The sequence below is a fragment of the Rhipicephalus sanguineus genome, chromosome 2 (genome assembly GCF_013339695.2).
Source record: "Rhipicephalus sanguineus isolate Rsan-2018 chromosome 2, BIME_Rsan_1.4, whole genome shotgun sequence".
Lineage (NCBI taxonomy): Eukaryota > Metazoa > Arthropoda > Arachnida > Ixodida > Ixodidae > Rhipicephalus > Rhipicephalus sanguineus.
Genome location: NC_051177.1, coordinates 97,236,282 through 97,257,022, shown reverse-complemented (window position 1 = coordinate 97,257,022; position 20,741 = coordinate 97,236,282). Strand labels below are relative to the sequence as shown.

General features: G+C 44.3%; 1 protein-coding gene across 1 annotated transcript in view; it reads right to left on the bottom strand.

Annotated features, from left to right (window-relative positions):
- Positions 1-20,741, bottom strand: part of LOC119381770 (Down syndrome cell adhesion molecule-like protein 1) — a 156,760-nt gene that overhangs the window by 65,206 nt on the left and 70,813 nt on the right. Inside the window, exons 13-16 of the mRNA XM_037649535.1 lie at positions 12,294-12,442; positions 4,261-4,392; positions 2,130-2,297; positions 588-658 (exon numbers count right to left, since the gene is read on the bottom strand). Of these exons, the coding sequence (XP_037505463.1) occupies positions 588-658; positions 2,130-2,297; positions 4,261-4,392; positions 12,294-12,442 (520 nt within the window). The remainder of the gene's footprint in view (positions 1-587; positions 659-2,129; positions 2,298-4,260; positions 4,393-12,293; positions 12,443-20,741) is intronic.

Genomic DNA, 20,741 nt, shown 5'->3' with positions numbered 1-20,741 from the left:
CCACACCAGTTTTAGTTTGATTAGATACTGGACCTTAGCAATAACATGAGTAATTACTACAGATAAATTTAAGAAAGGGTAGGAATACTCTCATTCTATACCTTGAACTACACCATAAAAGACGGGCGAGGATTATTTTTCTCGCGCTCAAATTTCAACCTTTCTAACTATTACAAAGTTCATTTGGTAACTCATCGAACAATTAAGAAACAACGCAAGAAAACCATGGCGTTCTGCTACGGTATATTATAAGGATGACATAATACTCGACGTGGGCTGCCTTGTCTCGTCTGCAATATGGCAGGGTGCAGCGAAAGAGAGCATTCATTCAGAACTGGTTAGAATTGACAAGGAGCTCGTTTCACATTAGGATTTCACATTAGGACATACTGCGAATTACCTTGTCTCGTCTGCAATATGGCAGGGTGCAGCGAAAGAGAGCATTCATTCAGAACTGGTTAGAATTGACAGGGAGCTCGTTTCACATTAGGACTTCACATTAGGACATAGCGCGTATTTTTTTATGCAGAGCCCTAAGTAAACATCACAACGTGCAGCAATGTTTTCTTCGTCTTCATCATACGCACCTTCCACGAAGCCTTCAGAATTTGTGAACTCAGTGGCACGACAACCAAGTCCTCGGGAGGTTTTGAAGGCACTGCAAGGAAACCGCCCTTTGTATCGGCAAATACACTGAAAATGCCAGAAACTTAATTTAGAATACGCCGGCGCGTTTTTGGTAGCGATCTGTCAGTGACGCCATCAAATGCATACGTGTTTTTACGTCGAATGTGATAGTTAGTCGTTGGACATTCGAGAAATCTAACGTTTGAGAAAAGTGGCTTTTCATGTCAGTGCAGTGAGGTGACAATATAATTAAAAAGAATGTTTTGAAGCGAGGCTGAATATCCACCGCCTTTTCTCTAGGAGTTATGAAAACGCATTTATACTAGGTGCACAATGCATTATCAAAACGCGTGTGAATTCAATCTGTTTTATTTTTGTAGCGGTAAACATCCCTTTTAAAGTGTTTCTGCTCTATTATAACAAAATTATATCATATAATTTCTGAACGACGCTGAAGGTAAAGGTAAACCTAAAGCAAGCGCCTTTTCTGACCTTAAACCGTTATCACTATACGAACGAGGGATGTCGGTAATGTGAAGCACCGACCAATAAACGGAGCTTTTCCGACGATCAACAAGCTCCGATAACTGCGTTCTCTATACCCCATTACACATATCTATACAAAATTTTGAATAGGCTGTACTGTGATACCTCAAGCAGATAATTGAGGCCCGTGCGTGAGATGGCGCGCCCGTAATTCATCTTTGCAGCCGTAATGACAGACTATTGCCATGCGCGAAGTCTAATGCCAAGCAAGCCGTTCTAATTAGCGGCGCTCGCTAATTATAACGCATGCTTAGAATCAGGCCTCGTAGAGAACTCAGAGTGACAGCAGAACCACACGCTGCTCATCCCCCTCCTCTCCCCTCTAAAGCACCGTTTCATGTAGTCATGCTATAGAGATTACATCTGGTGAAATTGTTCGCTCTATTTACTCGTTCAATCTTTAAGCGTACAACAATATTATTCAGCACCTCCGCGAACATTGGTAAACAATGTACACATTAAATAAAAGCTTCAAAAGAAGAACTTCTTCTTGGCCTAGTTGGTATCACTTACAGTATGACATTTTGCGGCATTTCTTGTTTGTGTTGTGTTTACTGCCGGCCAAATGTCACGCAGTAGGCTTCACAAGGAGCCATCGCGCACTCTCGGACAGTCATTAAAGCAGTGCTAGCACGATGTGGGGCTGCATCATCTGTTGTAAGCTGTGCTGTCATGGATATATGATTAACGGTCCATGCCAAAATGAAAAAAAAAACATTTTTGAGATGCATTTGTCTGCGTGTGTCCACTGAAGCCCTGGTCTTGTGTGCGCACCTGGCAAAAGCACTTCTGACATTTGACTTGGAGGGGTTTCTTTGCAATCAGCTTTATGTCGAAGGAACGCGACATCAGTGCAAACTGCTAGTTTATACTCTCAAAAGTAATACATTACAAAGAATAAATGATTTCAGTTACTGATTCCAACAACTATGATTCTCAATGGAGGTAAATGTTACCTTCTTCGTCCGTAGTAACAGAAATCATGGGACTTGGTTCGCTCCTCCCAAACTTGTTAACCGAGAGTACCCGCAGATGGTAGGCAGTGATGGGCTCCAGGTCATCCAACACAGCCGACGTGTTGGAACCGGGTACCTCTACGTGTCGGGAATCCTTCTGCCACGAGCCTGAGCGTAAACACAAAAATACACAGATCGGGGACGACTTGCCCCTTCTCTGCTGATGGAAGACTGATGCGTGTTTGCCAAATTAAACTGGTGCACTCTATCTTCTGACGTTTTACTTATTTATTGGGTTAGAAACGGAACCATACCTGCTATGAAATTCAAAACTTTGATATTTTACAGTGACTTCTACAATGCATATGTTCTTACCTTTATTATACAACTGACTCCGTAGTTATGGTTTCTTCTGGCTCATTGTAGCGGTGAGCATTAAACGGTTTACGTTATATCGCATAACAGTAGCTTGTCCAATTCATTTATTAAAACTATATATATGGGATACATGGGCCGCTGATTAGGTTCTATAGAGTATCACCGAGTCCTCTCATGATCGTAAACTCCTTAATGATTAATGTACGCACCTCTACCCCTCTGCGAGTCATACTAGAGAAAACAAATGTTAGAAATACGGTTGTCAGTTTGTTTCTTGTTTAGTGAGCGAGATTCATCTATCACGTTCGAGCACTCCTGTAATGAGGCAACGTTTTTACAGGCTCGTGAGTACAGGTATTCAAAAGTTGAAGGAGAATGGACTATCTATAATCGCTCCTACACCCTCAGTAGCCCTGAATGGGTGGCAGTATGTAATAAATAAAGATAAACAGCACTAACAAATATATTACGACATTGACGTTTCGCACACGGAGGCTGAAATTGGGCCAGTTACGTGACGGAAATTTTTAAAAGAGTTACTACATTGAAGTATGTCTGTTTTTCAGAGCAGTTAAATATTGTAAGAATCATCAAGATAACCTTAGTACAAGCTAGACCCATGTACCGCTTGTAGTAGTTGTTCTTGGATGTTGCGCTCACTGACAACATAAGTCTCTTACTTGTCAGCGAATATCGGGGGAATTATACCGCGCTTCTGGTCAGACGTAAACAAGTTACTACTTGTAATTCTGGCACAATATTTTGACTTGATGGCATTTTTCATTTATACGAACATCCTGACAGAAAGATTTCTGATGTATTGTCTTTGCGTCTAATTTAAGTCCTCGCTTCTAAAAAAAATCTGCACAGAATATCGATGTTTCTTTGCCTGTGTTAAACTACTTTTCGCATATACCCCTAACTCAAATGAAATGTTGTTAGCATGAAAAAAAATCAAAATGAAAAAAGGCTTTGCACATAAGTAACGAAAAAAGGGAAACTTTAAGGGCTCGGTTTTTTTAGACACAACATTGATGAGAACTAACAGAGAATCAAGCCAGGGAAGCTATAGGGGATGTTATCTGTAGTAAATGTGATATAAATGTGAAGAAATTAAAGTGGACGAAAAGACAGCTTGCCGCCGGCAGGAACTGAACCGGCAACATTCGAATAACGCGTCCGACGCTCTACCAATTCAGCTACGGCAGCGGTCATCCCCCCGGCCATCCACCTTATCGGGTGTATATGTGCATTTAAACCTGGGAGTGTTAATCAGAGCCGCCCGTATGACTATGACGGCGAGTGTGGAACACTCTCTGCCTGCTGGCGGCAGTGAAAAAGCGTAATTTTGATTTTGTTTGTTACTCTCTATATGACTAAATACCATGCTTACTTTGCGCTCTAAGGCGCTACGAGTCAGGCAGTTATAGAGAAATTGGCATTATTTCCTAACCTACGATTTATGCTGCATCAACTGCGGCGCGTTGCAGGCTTGCAAGGAATGTAGGGAGGCATATAAGAATGGTACACCCCAATAAAGTGTGCATCATCACCATCATCATCATCATCATCACCCCACGTAATGATATTGTTCTTTGTGCGAACATTTCGCAACCATTCGTTCCTGCGCACCTGATTGAATATATTTATGTATTACGTTTTCTTGTCGTGCGTGTCTTGTTTTACTTTTTTTTTTTTGCCAATACATACACTGAAGTAATGTCGACATTTAGGTGACGGAACAGCAGCTCACCAGAAACTTCTTTCCACTGAACGAAATAGCCGAGGATGTCACTGTTCCCATTGAAAGGCGTGTTCCAGCGGAGCGATATACGTCGACTGGTCGCTTCCACGACTCGAATGTCGTCCGGTGCGTCTGGCGTCTCTGCATAAAAAAACATCGATGTCCCCACAGTTCACGGAGAATAATCTCGGAACGTGAAACTATGCTCCGCCAAACTTGACAAGGTTAGGCACTGTTTTTTATTGCGATAGCAATTATATTAACAGTCTCGACTGGTCTTTGCCGTCGCCGCACACACACACACACACACACACACACACACACACACACACACATACATATATATATATATATATATATATATATATATATATATATATATATATATATATATATATATATATATATTTAAGAGCCACAAAGAAAATTAATTCAGAAATACTTTCCGACGCGGGGAATCGAACGGCCGACCTCTCGCTCCGAAACGCGCGGCGTTAGACAGCTAGGCCTCAAAGAGTACCGTCATTTATATACACCATTTACTTCAGCGTGTTTTCTTACTCACCAGCGAGATGGCGCGAAGTGCGCGCGGGGCGTAGTCTTTAGCGGGGCGCGCTTTAAAGGTCGTCGCCCCGCTCCTGCGAACGCTGATGCTCTTCGCCCTACAGGGTGTGGTCGCCTTCGTGCGCTTATCTCGAGGAAAGAAGGGGGGCGGGCGGTGGGGTGGAGCGGTGGGTTGTATGTCTTGTGCTTTCCCCGCGATGTCCGCCTGAAGTCACAGAGCATACGAAGGTCACTTCGCTCGCTGCAGCGGCCGCGTTTGCGAAAGGAGCGCGCTGTTCAAACAGAAATAAGTAACTGCGACATTTAGTTCGCGCTCGTCCTGTGTGTACCTGTTCGTTCGTTTCGTGCGTCCTGCTTTTTTTCAGCAGTGCGCTTCAAGTATCGAGCTGGGACGCATGATAGTTCGTGCTCGTCCAGTGTGCGTTCGTTTCGTGCGTCCTTTGGACTCGAGCGACGCGCTGGCAATTTCTAACTTCTTTCCGTTCTATGCGTTACATTCCAATTTGTTGCTATCGCACTCATTGCTTGTTGCGGCGAAACTGTGACTTTTTTTTTTATCCGAACACTACAGGAGTTCTGGCGCCGTCGTCGTCACCTTGCTGTCGCAGGTTATATAGCGTAAGCACCGCTCACGAGTAGTGTGTTAGAAAGCACGTGATCTGTTGCGGCTGCTAGGGAGAGCGTGCAACCACCACAGCGAGGCCACGGGGTTAAGGCAAGCCATTTAATGCCCACACTCTGTTGAAGGTCACATCACCTGCAGAGTTTCAGACGCGTGGCACAATGAAATCACGTAAAAGGAGTGGCTACACTGGCAGTTAGATTTAGGACAGGCAGACGTAACCTTCTCGGCCGGCATTACTCACCGTCTGCAAATTTTTTAAAGTTGTGTCTTTTGGTATGAGACAGTGAATGGTGAATGGTTTCCGCAGTTCGTTTATCAGTTGATGTTTTGACATATTTGAAACATACTACGTCACCATCCTTTATTATTCACAGGAATGAAACAATCAACTTAGATTTCTATTTTTAGGAAGCGCACGAAATATTTCTCCTATAGCTTCTATTGCGCTATTTCTATCATTATTATTGGTGTTGATTGGGATAAAATAGCTCATTCGCATCAGAACATATCTTATTACCACTACGATGCTTTTATGTAATTGTAAATTTTCTCAATGGTATCTTGAATGCCTCTGGATTTGTCCTTAGAAGAACTTCATTTTTTGTTGCACTATAATTAATCTTAGTCGATATCCTGACCTCTCTGCAAAAGCAGTTATTTCACAGACATTTAATGTATTATGTTTTCTTAACATTATAAAATATGAATATGAAGTTTTTATATGGTTGTTTGAAAACTAAAATATGTCCTGTACAATTGTCATTCCTTGTCAGTATTCTTTCAGGTTTGCTGTGCTAGTGGCCAAGTGGAATATAATTATAAAAGCCCGCGTAGATTACTCATGTCGTCACCTTTCATCTAAGCACGGGACAATCATGTACGTATGTGTTGCAATATCAACATATTATTTTATCTTTTCCTGCTTAAGCTTCATCCAGTTATGTCAGAATACCCAGGCAATCCAATGAATGTGCTTTAGAGTTCAATTATTCTCCTCCATAAGCGAAACCTAGACGACGACCGCAGCTTAGGTAATGGGATGGGATTACAAAGTTTTGAGGCATATATGGTGAAGTCCGTGGCGCAGGAAATAGATAATTAGACTTCGCTTGGACAGGGTGTTCGTTTTGCAATGAAAATAACATAGGGCAAAAAATAACGATTAATGGTTGATGTTGACGACGGCAACGATGATGTCGATGAGGTTGATGTTTATGTTCTTTCTTATATCTCGTGCTTTGCAGATAACTGTATAAACTAAAGAAGTCTACACATGACTTATTTCGTACAGGCAAAAAAAAAAAAATAATAATTGCACGTGCGTTGAAGTGTAGGGCACGTGTTCCCGTTTTCCTCAAAATCAGAAACGCGAGCAAAACTACAAATGACGGCTAGGTCAACGTCAGTAGAGGAAAAAAAACGAATACTGAATACACGAAAGATTAGCTAATGGACTGAACACAACGTCGTCTCAAAAACAGGCAAAGCGACAAAGCAATCAAAAGTGAAAACTGCCAGGCAACGGAAAGCAGTACGAAAAGGATGAGATGATGATGAAAAAGAAAGAAAGAAAGAAAAGGCAAGGGAAAACTGGAGCCTAGTGCACAATGTCACCAGAGCTTGTTTACTTTTGACCTGATGGGGCTCGCTCGTAAAGGTCGCCACAAGCATGCTCCCTCCCGTCCCTTTAGAGTGTTTTGCCATCGCACATATTTCATTTCTGGAGTCACTACTATTGCTTTGCGACGAACCTTCCCAGGGTCTTTTTAGAGCCATCTAAAGGCAGTTCTGAAGAACTATCTGAAAATCTTACTCTTCATTCAACACGAATTTAAAACGTGGAATAAAAAAGAAAGCTAACACCAAATAATCGCAATACGTATGTACAGCTGAAAAAAAAATCGAGAGACCTAAAAGGACAAACAGGAGCTCCGCTAGCGACATAAATTTGCGGGACGCCATCCAAATCCCCCTCTGCGAAGGCAGAGGGCGGCGTCGCGTTTCTTGCGAGCAAGCAAGCAAGCAGCAAACAGAGGCAGCGCTCAGACTGAGCGATGGTACAGGCATGGAGAGAAGGCGTGCAATGGGCCGTGAAATAATTTCTCGGAAAATAGCAGCATGCGCAGGGGGCTGCTGCGAGAGCGCGGCGCGGACCCGCAACGAGCGCCCCACGTCCGCTAGTTGATTCTCTTCCTACGCATTCTATTTCGTGTCAGCTCCTTCATTTCCTTATCTACTTTTACGCACGCCGCGCAATTTTTGCTCTAGTTTTCTTATCTATCTCTTTATAACACGTCGCTCGAGATAGCGCGTGGACGGAACAAGCGGTAACTGGGGCGGAGGACACCGAGAAAGATCGATGTTCAAAAAGGAGGTTACGTTGTTTTATTTCTTGAACCCGTGTATACGGCAGTAGGCGGCGGCTCGCTGTGTACCGTTACTGAGTTGTGCTGGCTGGATGGAGATATTTGCCCTGAAGTACCGCGCGAAGAGCAAGGCATCTTGCGATGGCAGACTGAAATATCAAAGTGGTGCGGTTCCTTTGACCCATTGTTTTCGGACTACGCTCTAAAAAAAAAAAAAACTTTAAAAAGGAACAGTATGCGTTGAGCGTAGCCACGAACTGGAGACGACCAATATCGCTTGAACTCCGGCTCGATTTTGTTGTCGTGTGGGAAAGAGAGCGTCAGAAATAAGGGGCAGGGGGGCGTATGGGCGTATCTTAAGCAAAACGTCTTTAGTCAAGAAAAGCGCAAAAGGAGACAATATGACCGAGCTAAGCCCGTTGATTAAACCGAGATCAAAGAGGAGCTTAGCGGGGGGGGGGGGGAGGCGGGGGGGAGGGATAAATGAAAGATAGGAATCCAGGCAGGAATCTAGGACTGCCTTCGGTTCACCAGAACTAGGGGCCCGTGACGTGTGAGTCATCGCGTTCACGGCGCCGTTACGGGCCTCTCACACCTCGATGCAACGCACTGATATGGATCTCAATCCCTACCAGTCACGTAATAATAATAATAATAATAATAATAATAATAATAATAATAATAATAATAATAATAATAATAATAATAATAATAATAATAATAATAATAATAATAACTGTTGGGGCTTTACGTCTCAAAGTCACGATCATAGGTCGGCACACTCACTCTTGCGTCGACTCCCTCAGACTCAGATTGAGCGGTGATTCTGAGTCTGAGTGAGTCCGGGTGAGTAATATATTGGTGAACTTGAGTCCGAGTAAGTCCGGTTGAAGAAAATTTTGGTGAGTCTGAGTCCCAGTGAGCCCAAAGGTGAAATATATGTCATAAGTGAGTCTGAGCGAGCTCCACATTTTTGCCGAGCTTTGACCGCGATATTGTCACAAGGCATCTCAGACCCCTCACAGTATCTCAGGCCTCTGAAAAAGACCTGTATGATCACCGACACCGAGGTGCCTCTTATTTATGAAGCCGGCTTAGTTGTCCTGTTGTGGACCCCATGTCGTCGCATCGGTCTCTCCAAAAAGTTGTTATTTCACTATGACGGACCACACAAAGTCCAGCGCAAGCTCACTGACCTCACATACGAAATACAGCGAGTCGTCGATTCAGTGCAGTCAATGCTACCGCCATCCACTGTTGTGCACATCGTAAGACTGAAACCGTGTGTGCCGTCCACCTCACTACTTCCGTGACAAGCGCTGGGACGGCGTCCTTATGCCGCGGGGTTGTGCCACAAGGCAGTAGTGGGACCCTCTCTGGAAGAGGGACAGCGACGAAGTGCTAAAGGGACAAATTTCACACTTCCGTTATTGTGAAAGAACTTTTCTCCTTCCTTGTTTTTTCCTCTCTCACTTCATTGCTCTTTATCTTAGTTATTTTTTTTTCTACTTCAATGATAGGGAGGTAAACATTAATGTAATTAGCATTAATAGGCCACAATATGTCTTCTTGGCCAGTCACCCTGAGTGGGTATGTGCCACTATATATAGGCTACAAACAAACAAATTTCCTATCAAATTTGTAACGTTACTATTCTGTAACCTCCCTTCTAAAGTACTATAACATTTTATAAAACCACCAAACTCTTGGCCAATCCCCCACAGTGGGTTTGAGCCACAGTTGAAGGTTAACAAGAACAAGGCTCAGGTCCGCCATTGTCTCAGCCATTATTTCTGCTTGTACATATCTGTAAATATACGTTTTCTTGTAACATTATGATTATGAGGGACACCGCAGTGGAAGGCTCGACAAATTTCGACGACCTGGTGTTCTTAACGCGCACTTAAGTTTAAGTACATGGGCCTCTAGTATTTCGCCTCCATCGAAAAGTGGCCGCCGCGGCCGGGATTCGAACCCGCGACCTTCGGGTCAGAAGTCAAGCACCATAACCACTAGACCGCCGCGATTGGTTTACCAGTCACAGGCTAGGTCTAAATCATCTAAAAAGCTTCGGGCAGTCCAGACACCTCCCTTCTGAATGTCCATTTTCCACGCTTAAAAACCATATTGTTCACACTCGCATGTTAAGTACTTCTTGAGCTGTTAGTCAGGATGCGCTTTATTTTTTGTCAAACACGCCTCATTTTCAGCGATAGCGTTAAAGGGCTCGTTTCGCAGAAATTCCGGTGTCGGCGTCGGCGTCGGTGACGGCGTCGTTCGTTGTGAGCGAGAAATCATCGTCTTGTCCGTGACCGAAAAATCAAGAAAGAGGCAAATAAAATTAATGATAAATATCTTCGGGTCCCAGTGAGAATCGAACCCAGGCCGCCTGCGTGGCAAGCAGGTGTTCTACCCTAGAGCATGCTATTTCTTTTTTTCTTTCATGGTACTTATTAAATCAGTAATAGAATGCACATTAATGGCACAAATGAAATGAAACAGAAGTACAATCACGTAGCGACAATAAGCACCCAGGCGTTACTAAGGGAATACTCGACGGCTAACATAAAAGAACCGCGAAAGTTATTCACATCGTGTTATACAGGAAAGACGATGAGGCCTAGCACCTCACCAAGATGGGGTACCAGTCCGGGCTAACGTCTAGGTCGTCATATACGTCCTTTAGGTGAACAGCCATTCCAATAAAGTGTATGCTTGAAGAAATTGTGGTTTCTGCGTTACGGTCTTGCATACGTGTCTTCCATAAGCTGTGCATGCCCATGAGGAAAAACAAATCATACGGCACTTCATCAAGCGATGTTGGCAAAAGATAACGTATCGTGTAAGAATTAATGACAAAATTTTTCTTCAGTGCTCTCTGAAGGACATCTCAGAAGAGAATAAAGTCTTTGCAGCTAACAAAGCAATGCTCCACTGTTTCCGGCATTTCACATAGACGGCAGTTAACAGGAGAAACAAAAAAATACCTTTTCTTTTTAACCACGTTTTTACTGGTGGTGTTTCAGAATGGAGGAATGTTTTTTAATTAGAAGGGATATACATTTTGCGAACTCGTTTCAGCACATCGTGGCCTAGAAGCTCAAAGTACAGTGAACGGTACAACGGAGGCGGGAAAAGCATTGATAGTAGGCTAAATCCTTACGCTGTGCCTTGCGCGATACTGTGTACAGGTATTCTATGGAAAAGCGAGATTTAAGGAACCGAACTGCGGAGTAAACTTCCTGCATGAATCTCCACAAGCGCGGGCGTTCGGAGAAGTTCGAAGCACCAACTAAGTCAGCTAAGCAATCAGCAAACGTAACCTGCAAAAATTAACGGATTACGGGAAGGGAATAGTCACGAAAAAAGAAAAATCGTGAAACCGTTTGCCATAGATAGAGATGTAGTAATGCCAACCCGCCCTCAGCTAACCGGCCTGAATATGTTATCACAATGCATGGGCTGAAAAGTCGAAGACTGGATGGAAGTTGCAAAAATTCGATGAAAGCGTTGTGCATAAAACTTTGCACAAGAAAAAAGTAGCAATACGTAGTAAAGCTCTGATGCTAGAAAAGTATTGCAAGCGTCAGCTTGCACGGAGGCAGTGCATAACCAGCTGAGGTACAGAAAACGTGCGGCACCTCCGATACTTGAGGCTGTAAGAAAACCGCGTTAGATGCAGAAATATCTCGGAGGGAGTTACGGGATGTTCAATACAAAGACTGGGAAGCAAAAGATGGATTTCGCCTTTCAGTCATCTTAGGTGACTTCATAACGGATCCTGCGAGGTTTTTTTTCCTTTATCAATAAAGGGAAATACAAAAAAGACAATCATGATTTCTTTCCGTTCCATTTGCAGAGTGGAACAGAACAGTATGACATACTAAGAAATGCGAATGACGTGGCTGCAATCGCCTGAAATAGAAAATAAAACGCGAATGCTATCAAACTCCATTGCAAGTATTGAACTGGCAGCAGGGCCCGAGAGGCTGCCTTCTGAATGCGTACTTTATTTTCGAGTAGTTGTAGCCTGGTTGATTGATAAAAAGACGGAGTCATCCATGATACAATCAAAGACCATCTAGCATCTCTTTATTGCCACCACAGTCAGAGCGTGATGAAATCAGCGCGCCAGTGTGTTCGCGTTTCTTTCCATCCCACTGTTCCCGTGAACGCCTGCGAGAAGCACGAGTGCAATTAAACTCGGGTGCAAACACGAATTCGAGAGCCTCGTAATACGCGCGGCCGTTCAGCGCCAGCCTATCGTAGTCTACTCGCACAGTGCCACCGCGCGGCAACGTCGAGCGGAGGCGGAGCGTACGCTCGACGGCCCGAGGAGAGCGTTCGCCCAGGCACTGAAAAAATAGAGGCGCTGGTTCTGCTCTTGAAGGCGAAGCTCAAACGTCCTCCAAGTTTTTTTTTTTTTTTTTTTCGCGCTTACGTATTAATGTTAATTCGTTTGCAACAAAGAAAAAAGAAAAGTTCACCTTGCACGAGTAACTTGATGTTCGTTTCGTCCTTTCCAAACTTGTTTGTGGTAAGGCAGGTATAGAGGCCAGAATCACTTCTTTCGGTGGAAGCGAAGAGAAGTGTCGAAGTCAGACCGTCCGGAGTCGGTGTGTCGTCTTGGGTAAAACTGTGAGAAGAAGGGGAACACACCACTATTTTTTTGTACATAGCGACAGCACAGACACTCAAGTTATCTTAAAAAGCCCGGATAGCATCAGCTACCACTTTTCTAATCAAATAAAAATTGGTACATATCCGAGTTGACATATTGATTTAACACTATTATAGAGGGCAGTATTTGCATTCCTGTTGGCCGTAAAGTACATCGTAGAGACACCAATAGTAAACACAAAAATTGGAGATGGCCCTAATCATTGAGTTAGGTGTCTGGTATAGTGGCACTCGCACCTCGGCGTTGGTGTTCTCTGTTGTATTGCCTGTGTTAACATTGCGTTTCGTCGCATTGTCGAAGCCGATCTCAGAGGCCACGTAGAGAGAAGGCATGGTTGAGATCTGCCCCGCCAGGTGCCGCAACGATCCCAGCCGCTCAAAATAAAACCGTCTGCTCTTTCAATGAACTCATTCAATTATTTGTAATAATTGTCGTGACAGTAAATTAGCCGTTGTGTTTCTTCTTTTCATGGACAACTTGCTTGCATTTGTGAATGAAAATCTGTATAATGTTGTCATTGGCGGAGATTGCAATGTAGATATGAATTGTGCTAACGCAAGAAAGTTCGAGCTCGAAATTTTGCTTTCGTGCCACAACTGTTTAAACACTGTAAATGTTCCTATGAGCGCAACCACATTTTCGCAGACTATCATAGATTTGTTTATTACAAATTATAATGCGTCTTTGGTTAAAACAAGAGTTTTGTCGTACCCCATCAGTGACCATAGGCCAATATGCTGTTGTATTATGGCTAATAGCCCTAGGGTACACACTGATGTTGCTCCTGGTTTTCAGTGTGTCTCACAGAAAGCTCTGGATGCCTTTTATTCAGATATCAATAATGTATGTTGGGACCATGTTTAATATTCGACTGATGCAAACGCTGCTTATGATGCTTTTCTGAGTTGTTTCACTGCAGTGTGCAAAAAGCACTTCATTCACAAACGTTCGGAAAGGAAAAAGGGTTGTCGAAAGCCATGGATGACACGCAAGCTTTTGCGCAAAATCGACAAAAAATATTGTTTATTTAAGAAATTTATGCGTACGCATAATGAAACATACCTGGTTACTTTTAAACGGTTTAGAAATGCCCTATATAAAGAAGTTAAAAAGACGAGAGACATGTACTACTTTAATCTGTTTCCTTCCTCTGTTAAACAAACAGATGTATTGGAGACAAATTGAACTCCCTTATTGGACGGAACAAGGGAAAAGAATCGGTGATGGAAATTTCGCATGTTGGGGAAACTATCACTAGCGATCGCGTGGTAAATGTGTTTAACGACTATTTTGCGTACCGGGACTTTGACACCGGACCACGTGCATCTTACACAAGTCTAGATGCTGATAATGTAAAGACACTCTTGTTAGAAGCAACGGTAGAACATGAAGTCCGTGCAGTTTTCTTGAGCCTTAAAAACAGCCGCAGTTGTGATGCGGATGGCCTGCAAGTAAGACCTGTGAAATGCGTAATAGATAAAATTGCTTCAGTGCTGACATATATATTTAACTTGTGTATTTCAACGGGCGTTTTCCCATCCACAATGCAAGTTGCTCGTGTAGTGGCGTTATATAAGAAAAGAGATAAAACAGACGTTTCTAATTCTAGACCAGTGTCAATATTGCCGATATTTTCCAAAGGTATCGAGAAAATAACTTATAATCGACTATATCCCTTTTGTAACAAGAACGTCATAACGAAATGTCAATATGGACTTTTAAAACACCGTTCAACAGAACTTGCTCTTCTCGACCAGAAGGAGTACATACTGGAGAAATTTGACGAAAAACAATTTGTCCTCGGTATTTTCGTCGATTTCACGCAAGCCTTTGACTACATAAATCATGAAATTTTGTTTCATAAACTCGATCACTATGGCATTCGTGGGCTCCCCTAACGCTACTAAAAAGCTACCTTTCAGAAAGACATCAGTTTGCCTCCATGAACGAAACGGTGTCAGAGAGAAAGAAAATAATCTCACGAGTGCCGCAGGGCAGCATTCTCGGACCTTTGATTTTTAATTTGTACATAAATGATATAGTCTACCCTTCTTTGTATGTCAAATTTGTAATTTACGCTGATGACACCAGCACGTTTATTTCGTCTCCATCAGATGACTATCTCTTTCACAAAGCTAACCTCGTGTTAGAAGAGTTGAGCACATGGACAGCCAATCACCATTTAAAAATAAATACAAAAAATGACGAAGGCCGTGGTTTTTCATTCTATTGGCAGGCAGGTTTCTGCAAAAGACAACCTTGTTTATAGCGGCTCACAGATAGAGTCTGTTGAATCCATTAAGGTACTTGGTGTGCATTTCTCAAAATTACTGCAGTGGGATGAGCACTTAAATACAGTATTACAAAAGTTAGGTGCGATAACTGGCATCATGAGTCGAAACTGCTATCTAATCCCGAAACCAGTGAAATTGTTGATTTATAATGTCCTTTTCGCCTCGTATTTAAACTACTGCCATTTGGTATGGGGGACTACTACAGAATCGAATTTCTTGCGGCTATTTACTTATGCAAAAAAAAGATTTTTGAAAATGATTGCAAATGTACCAAGTGTGCATCCTTCTGAAGAGCTATTTAGAACGTTCAAAATAATAATACACAAGACATATACGTGTACAGATTGCTCTGTGAATATCGAACACATTGCGAGCACCAGGATTCTCTTTTCATGGGATTAGTCCACTTGCGTCCGAAAGAAGCATCATATAATATACGAAAAACCGAGACAAGGAATGTTCCGCATTGTCGAACTGGTTACGGTCGGCAAATGGCTCGTAATAAGCTTCTGCGTTTATTAAATGATTATAACAACAAACAAATTGATATTCGCGACGTTACTTTGTCTGACTTGTAAGATTTTTTCTTATTTTAAGCTATTTGTTTAAAATTGCTTGACTTTATATAAATGCATAGTGAAAATGTCACTAATGCAATACCATAGTAGTGATGAAGTGTTGTGTTGGTGCATCACGCAGATCTAAACAGGATGTATAAAAATGCAGGACGTTCTGTGAATGGTAACTAACAATGGATGTATATTTTGGTGGTTCGTTTCAATTCATACTTTGCTTGACATGATTTATTACAAATTTCATGTTAACAGTGTTAAGAACATGCTTGTACGTGAGCTGCTGTCTTTGTACGGGGGCCAATGACCCCCTCAAGCCATTCAAATGGCTTTTCTCTTCGCCTCCGATCACATGTATTGTGATGTATCAATAAAATGAAATCGAAATCAAATCAAGTAAACTGATGCTTCGACATCATATGTGTCTATTGTAACTCTTAACTTGAACTACCACCGTCGATTTCGTACCAGGTTTACATTTATAAAACTCATTTTCTGAATATTCCGAAGACCGGAAGTAAGTGCTCGGCCGGAAGTGCTTAGAAGAAAAACAAGATTGTCACTTGTTACTCGTGCGACTAATAATCTTTGTTGTGGTAGTATACAGCAATGTGAACGTCCAGATATAATACCTTTCTAGAAGAGATATCCACGATTAAGTGATACGCGTTCGAGTATTCTTCGCTTATCTCTAGTATTCTCCATTAGGATTTCAAGTTTTTTGAGTTTTTATTAAAGTTAGATGTTTTGTAACATGGCAGTGTATCAAGCTCGTAGCTACAATAGAGCAAGTGTAAACGGCGTTGAATTATGCACGCAGCTTTGCTTGACTGCGCATAAGCTTCTCGAAACGACTACTTTTCTATAAGCGTCATAAGCGATTTTGTCAGTGAAGCTGTCTAGTTCGATTGTAAGCGTTATCAAGATTACAGGCCACGAGACACTTTCGTGAAATCACAGCAGGAAACAATTACGCTGTGCATTGTAACGAGAAGCCTTTCAAATATATTGTTGACATCAATTCATCGAGCGGCACACTGTGCCCCATATGTGACTCCTGCGCTGTCGAGAGAAATTGCGTACACTAATTTTATTCGCGGGAGAGGGCGCCACGCTAGGGGACGCATAGGGAAGCTAATAACTCCTAATCGCCCTTCTGTAACGGGAGGCCGCGAGAATGGTTGCAATGACACTCCTTAATCAGCCTTTCGCCATTACGCGGCTGAGTATAGCCCGTAAACACGAGGGGAGCTCGCGGGCGACGCCCTCAGCGTCCGTAATTAACGGTCGGCGCTCGCCGCCGCCACCTCCCCGGACCCCACGCATCACCACTCGGTCTCGTTGCGGAGGCCAGCAGCATCGCCGCTGGCTCCTCGCGCCGTCAGGCGCTGCGGGCGTGGTTGGGCCTCGAGTTTCGGGGATGCGGGCGGCCATTCTGAAGCTGCTCCACAAGCGGAGGTGCTGACCGGTGGTGCAGCGATTATCTTCAGACCGCGGTGCGCCGAGGCTACGGGGTCTCCAGAGCGAGGAGAACGCGCCCCAATTACGGCGGTGCGCTGCGCGCAAACGGGCAATGCGAAATGAGGGAGATTGGGTTGCGGCTGCGAGCGTCGAGACCTCGGGAGAGAGTGAGATAGTGAGGAGACGAAACAGGGGGACGGTGGCACGCGTAGCCCTCATAGGAGCACATTTTAAAGAGAGCTCTAATTTGACAAAGTTTAATTATGAGTAAGTATCGGTGCGCCCCTTGTACGGCGCACCGATACTTACTATACCCTCCGTTTCATACATCAGGTGCAATTCTATGAAAGCTAGGGAGACTTCTCGCAGTAGATGCGTTCGCACCAATAAAGAGGTTAACCATTTTATCGCTCGTAATGTGATCTTTCTTTTCTTTTCGTTTTTAAAATGAGTAATAAATGAAGATTCGTTGTGCCTAAGAAATAAACAAACCACTTTATTTATACGGTTGTCAATAGGTTTTCCTGGATCGCTTAGCGCCTCCTTGTTTTCGTATCGTGGCCTCCGCGATCAGTTCCGGTAGCGCGCAGATGGAGCCAATCGCGGCGGCCATCTTTACACCGACGATATCCAAGCGCGAGACGCGCGGACTTACACATTTTGCTGACCGAACTTCTCACATAGCTTGCGCGGCGTTGTACCCGATATATGAAATGTAGTATAATACTTAGATAACTTCTCTGAAGGCAGTGCAATCCTTTTTTCGCCTTCAACATGTGACGATTGTGGAGTTTGGGTTACACTGATGATGTCGGCCTATCCACGACAAAAAAACACCATGTGTCAACAATGGAGGAATCTTAACGACGTCGACAAACACAGGCAAGGCGAACCCGATTTCGAGAGCTCCACTTCTTTCGCAACATACGAAAAGCGAATCCTCAAAGACCCGTCTGTGCCAACACTTTCTCGACCAAAGCTCCGGTATCCCGTTACGCAGTGCGGTAAGCGACGCACACGTCTAGCCGCAAAGCGAAGCCCCTTAAAACACGCTAATGCGCAGGAAGCACGCAGAGGCGGGGCTCCCTTCTGTTACGCAAATAACTACACATACTCTTACACACAGACGCGCACGCACACACGGGTAGATAAAAAGCCGAGCCGGTATTGACTCGCCCTGATGGAGGACCGCGGCGAAGCCGAGCACACCGCACAGCGTTCGTTGGCAGAACGCGCGCGCGTGCGTCTGTGTGTGTGCTTCCCGTGTAAAAGAAGCCATCGTTTTTTCTCCGGGCGTTTAATTAGCCGGCCGGTTTTCCGCTTAATGGGTCGATACCCAGCGCACCGTGCGCACTCTCCACACGCGCCTGCCTTGCGAGCCTCGTCACTTCGAAGCCGCTGATGTCGGTACTCGAGGGAGGCCTCCTCATAGCGCCGGCCTATTGCGCTTGAAAAGAATAACGTACTACGTGCTGCTTGCTGCAGTTTCTTTTCATCTTCCCTCGCTCACCTCGCTTCCTTTTCCTATATCTCGTCTCTACCGTAGTTTGTATGGCGAGGGTTCGGTCCGTAACGTAATACTTTTTGTTGTTACGTTTTTCCTCTCTACGGTGGTATTTTCGAGGCAGCTTTTTGAGTGGCTCCTGCGTGATATCCCGGGAAAAACATCCGCCAACGAGGCGGTGCTATCGAGCGCTTCTTCTTCCAGCGGCCATCGGAGGCTACCTCGCAAGAGCCTCACCGTTTCGACCACCGCCCACCTCTCCCCAATCTCCACTGTCCCCACTCGCAAGCTCTTCCCAGCACTCTCTGTTATGCGTAGAGTGCGACCGTAACGTTGTTGTTAGCTGCCGCAAGCTCTCGTATCGTTTCCTGAACGAAGCATCCTGCTGTCGAGGGACAGCTTTTTCTTGTCCTTTCCTGTCTCCTTCCGCCGAATTTCTACGGTGGTTGCCTTTATTCGAAGTTTTCATGTAAACACACGGTTTGGGTAGAGACCATCGAAAGGACGCTTACGATCTTTCTCTTCAGCCAACAAACATATTTATGCCTGAATTCCATAAGTTAGTATTACACGACTCTGTTGCTATAGACCCCTTAGTACTGTTAATATGGACTCGCGTTTGCTGCAGAGAGAAGGTATAATGTTCTGACTGAAATCTAAACCAAGTTCATTATTTTTTTCTGACTCTTTCTGGAGTAAAAGATTAAAAATGCAGTTCTTGATCGCCACGTGTTTACAAGATCTGCATGAGGGCTGTAAACTAAAATGTTCCACGCGACTTACAGACACTGGTGCCGACTGACGCTTCGTGTATACCTACAGAATATTCGTGACCGTAGCGCGCTCTTTTAGAAACACAGCCCCGCTCTGCACTGAACACAGAAAACATAAAAGATTTTATTCATGCTATACAAATGAAATTAATGATCTCAACTGGCCCAGAAGCGTCAGATGGGTGGATATGTGCATATTGCGCGACTGCTTCTGCTGTTACTAAGTTTATCACTGTAGATAATCGTTATCATCGAGACATTTCAAGTCCGTTGCACAAGGATGATGATAGCAATCCTGCTCCTATAGGGCAAACTTGGTAGTGCTATAGTAATAAAACAACTTATAACATTATAAGTTCTACCAATAACTACGAGGCTGACTGCGCAACAGGCTGAGGTAACTATAGCAACAACGATGACGTTGTGTAACGATGACGTTGCTCTCGATCAGTAGCGGTGTTGAAATAATGTTAACGAAAAAAATAGTTTCCAGGCTGCCTATTTTAGCAACCTTGTTTCCAGAGCATTCCGCTTCCTTCCTTCGCCGGGGTCGGTTCTCGTCAGAGTTATCGATCACTTTATCTATTACCAACATCGAGCTAACGCACTTTCTATTTCTTTTTGTTTTCCTTCAGTGTACCCTTCCACGTTCTCATCGAAACTTTCGTGCCAACGGCCCGATATTTATTTATTTATTTTATCGCCTCCATCGGCGCAACAGCAAAAGCAGCACCACCACGTACGGTCGAAAAAGCAAAGCCGAAGCAAGTGACTCAAGAACGAAAATCAATACTCGCCGTCGCTAACAAGCTACGGCGCACTATACACAAGTGAACAGCACACGGTCCTTGTGTGAGAGTCTCGTCTGAGGAAAAAGGAAGAGGAGATTGGTTGGGAAAAATGAGGAAGTAGAAGAAGAGCCTTGCGCAAGGAAAAAAAAAAGCCCGCCCGCATTCGCTCTTGATTCCTCCCTTATGCGCTGCGGCCTGTTCAACGCAACCGAGCGTACCACACGCACCACTGCGGAGGATCGAGAGTGAAGGCCACCGGGGATTTATGTTCACATCGTTAAACTCCAAGACCCCCCGCGGCGCGCCGTACAAGCGGCAAAGTCTGCTGGATCCGGCATGCGGCGAAATATTGGAGGGCTCGCGCAGCGCACGTCTGGGCCTCCGCTGCCGCCGCCAGAAGCAGCGCTCGGTGCAGTACAACTACGGGCCGTATAGCTGTGCTCTTCGAGGAAAACTGGTCGCGCTGGCCTTGCACGCTGCCTGCGGTTTCGATTCGAACGGGTAATAATGGCCTCTCAGCGCGGTTTTCCTCCTCTCTCGCCACCAGCGCCGCTTCTTCGATCAGCGAGAGGTGTGCCCGTTTGCTTATCTTCTTTTTTTGTTTCTTATTATCGCTCATTACTGGCTTCATTTTTTCTCTTTATTTTAGCGGATGAGAGTTCTCCGACATTCATTTTATTTTTATCTCATTTTATGTAGGAAAAGTCTAACTAGCGCGCAAGGATTTTTTAGATGCGGAGTATCTTATGGCGGAGTTCAATCCGGTGGTGGTGGTGGTGGTGTGCGGCGTGACCGCCCTTACTGCGCATGCGCATACCCTCTCCACGCACCCTCTCCCCTCCCACTCTCCACATCCCCT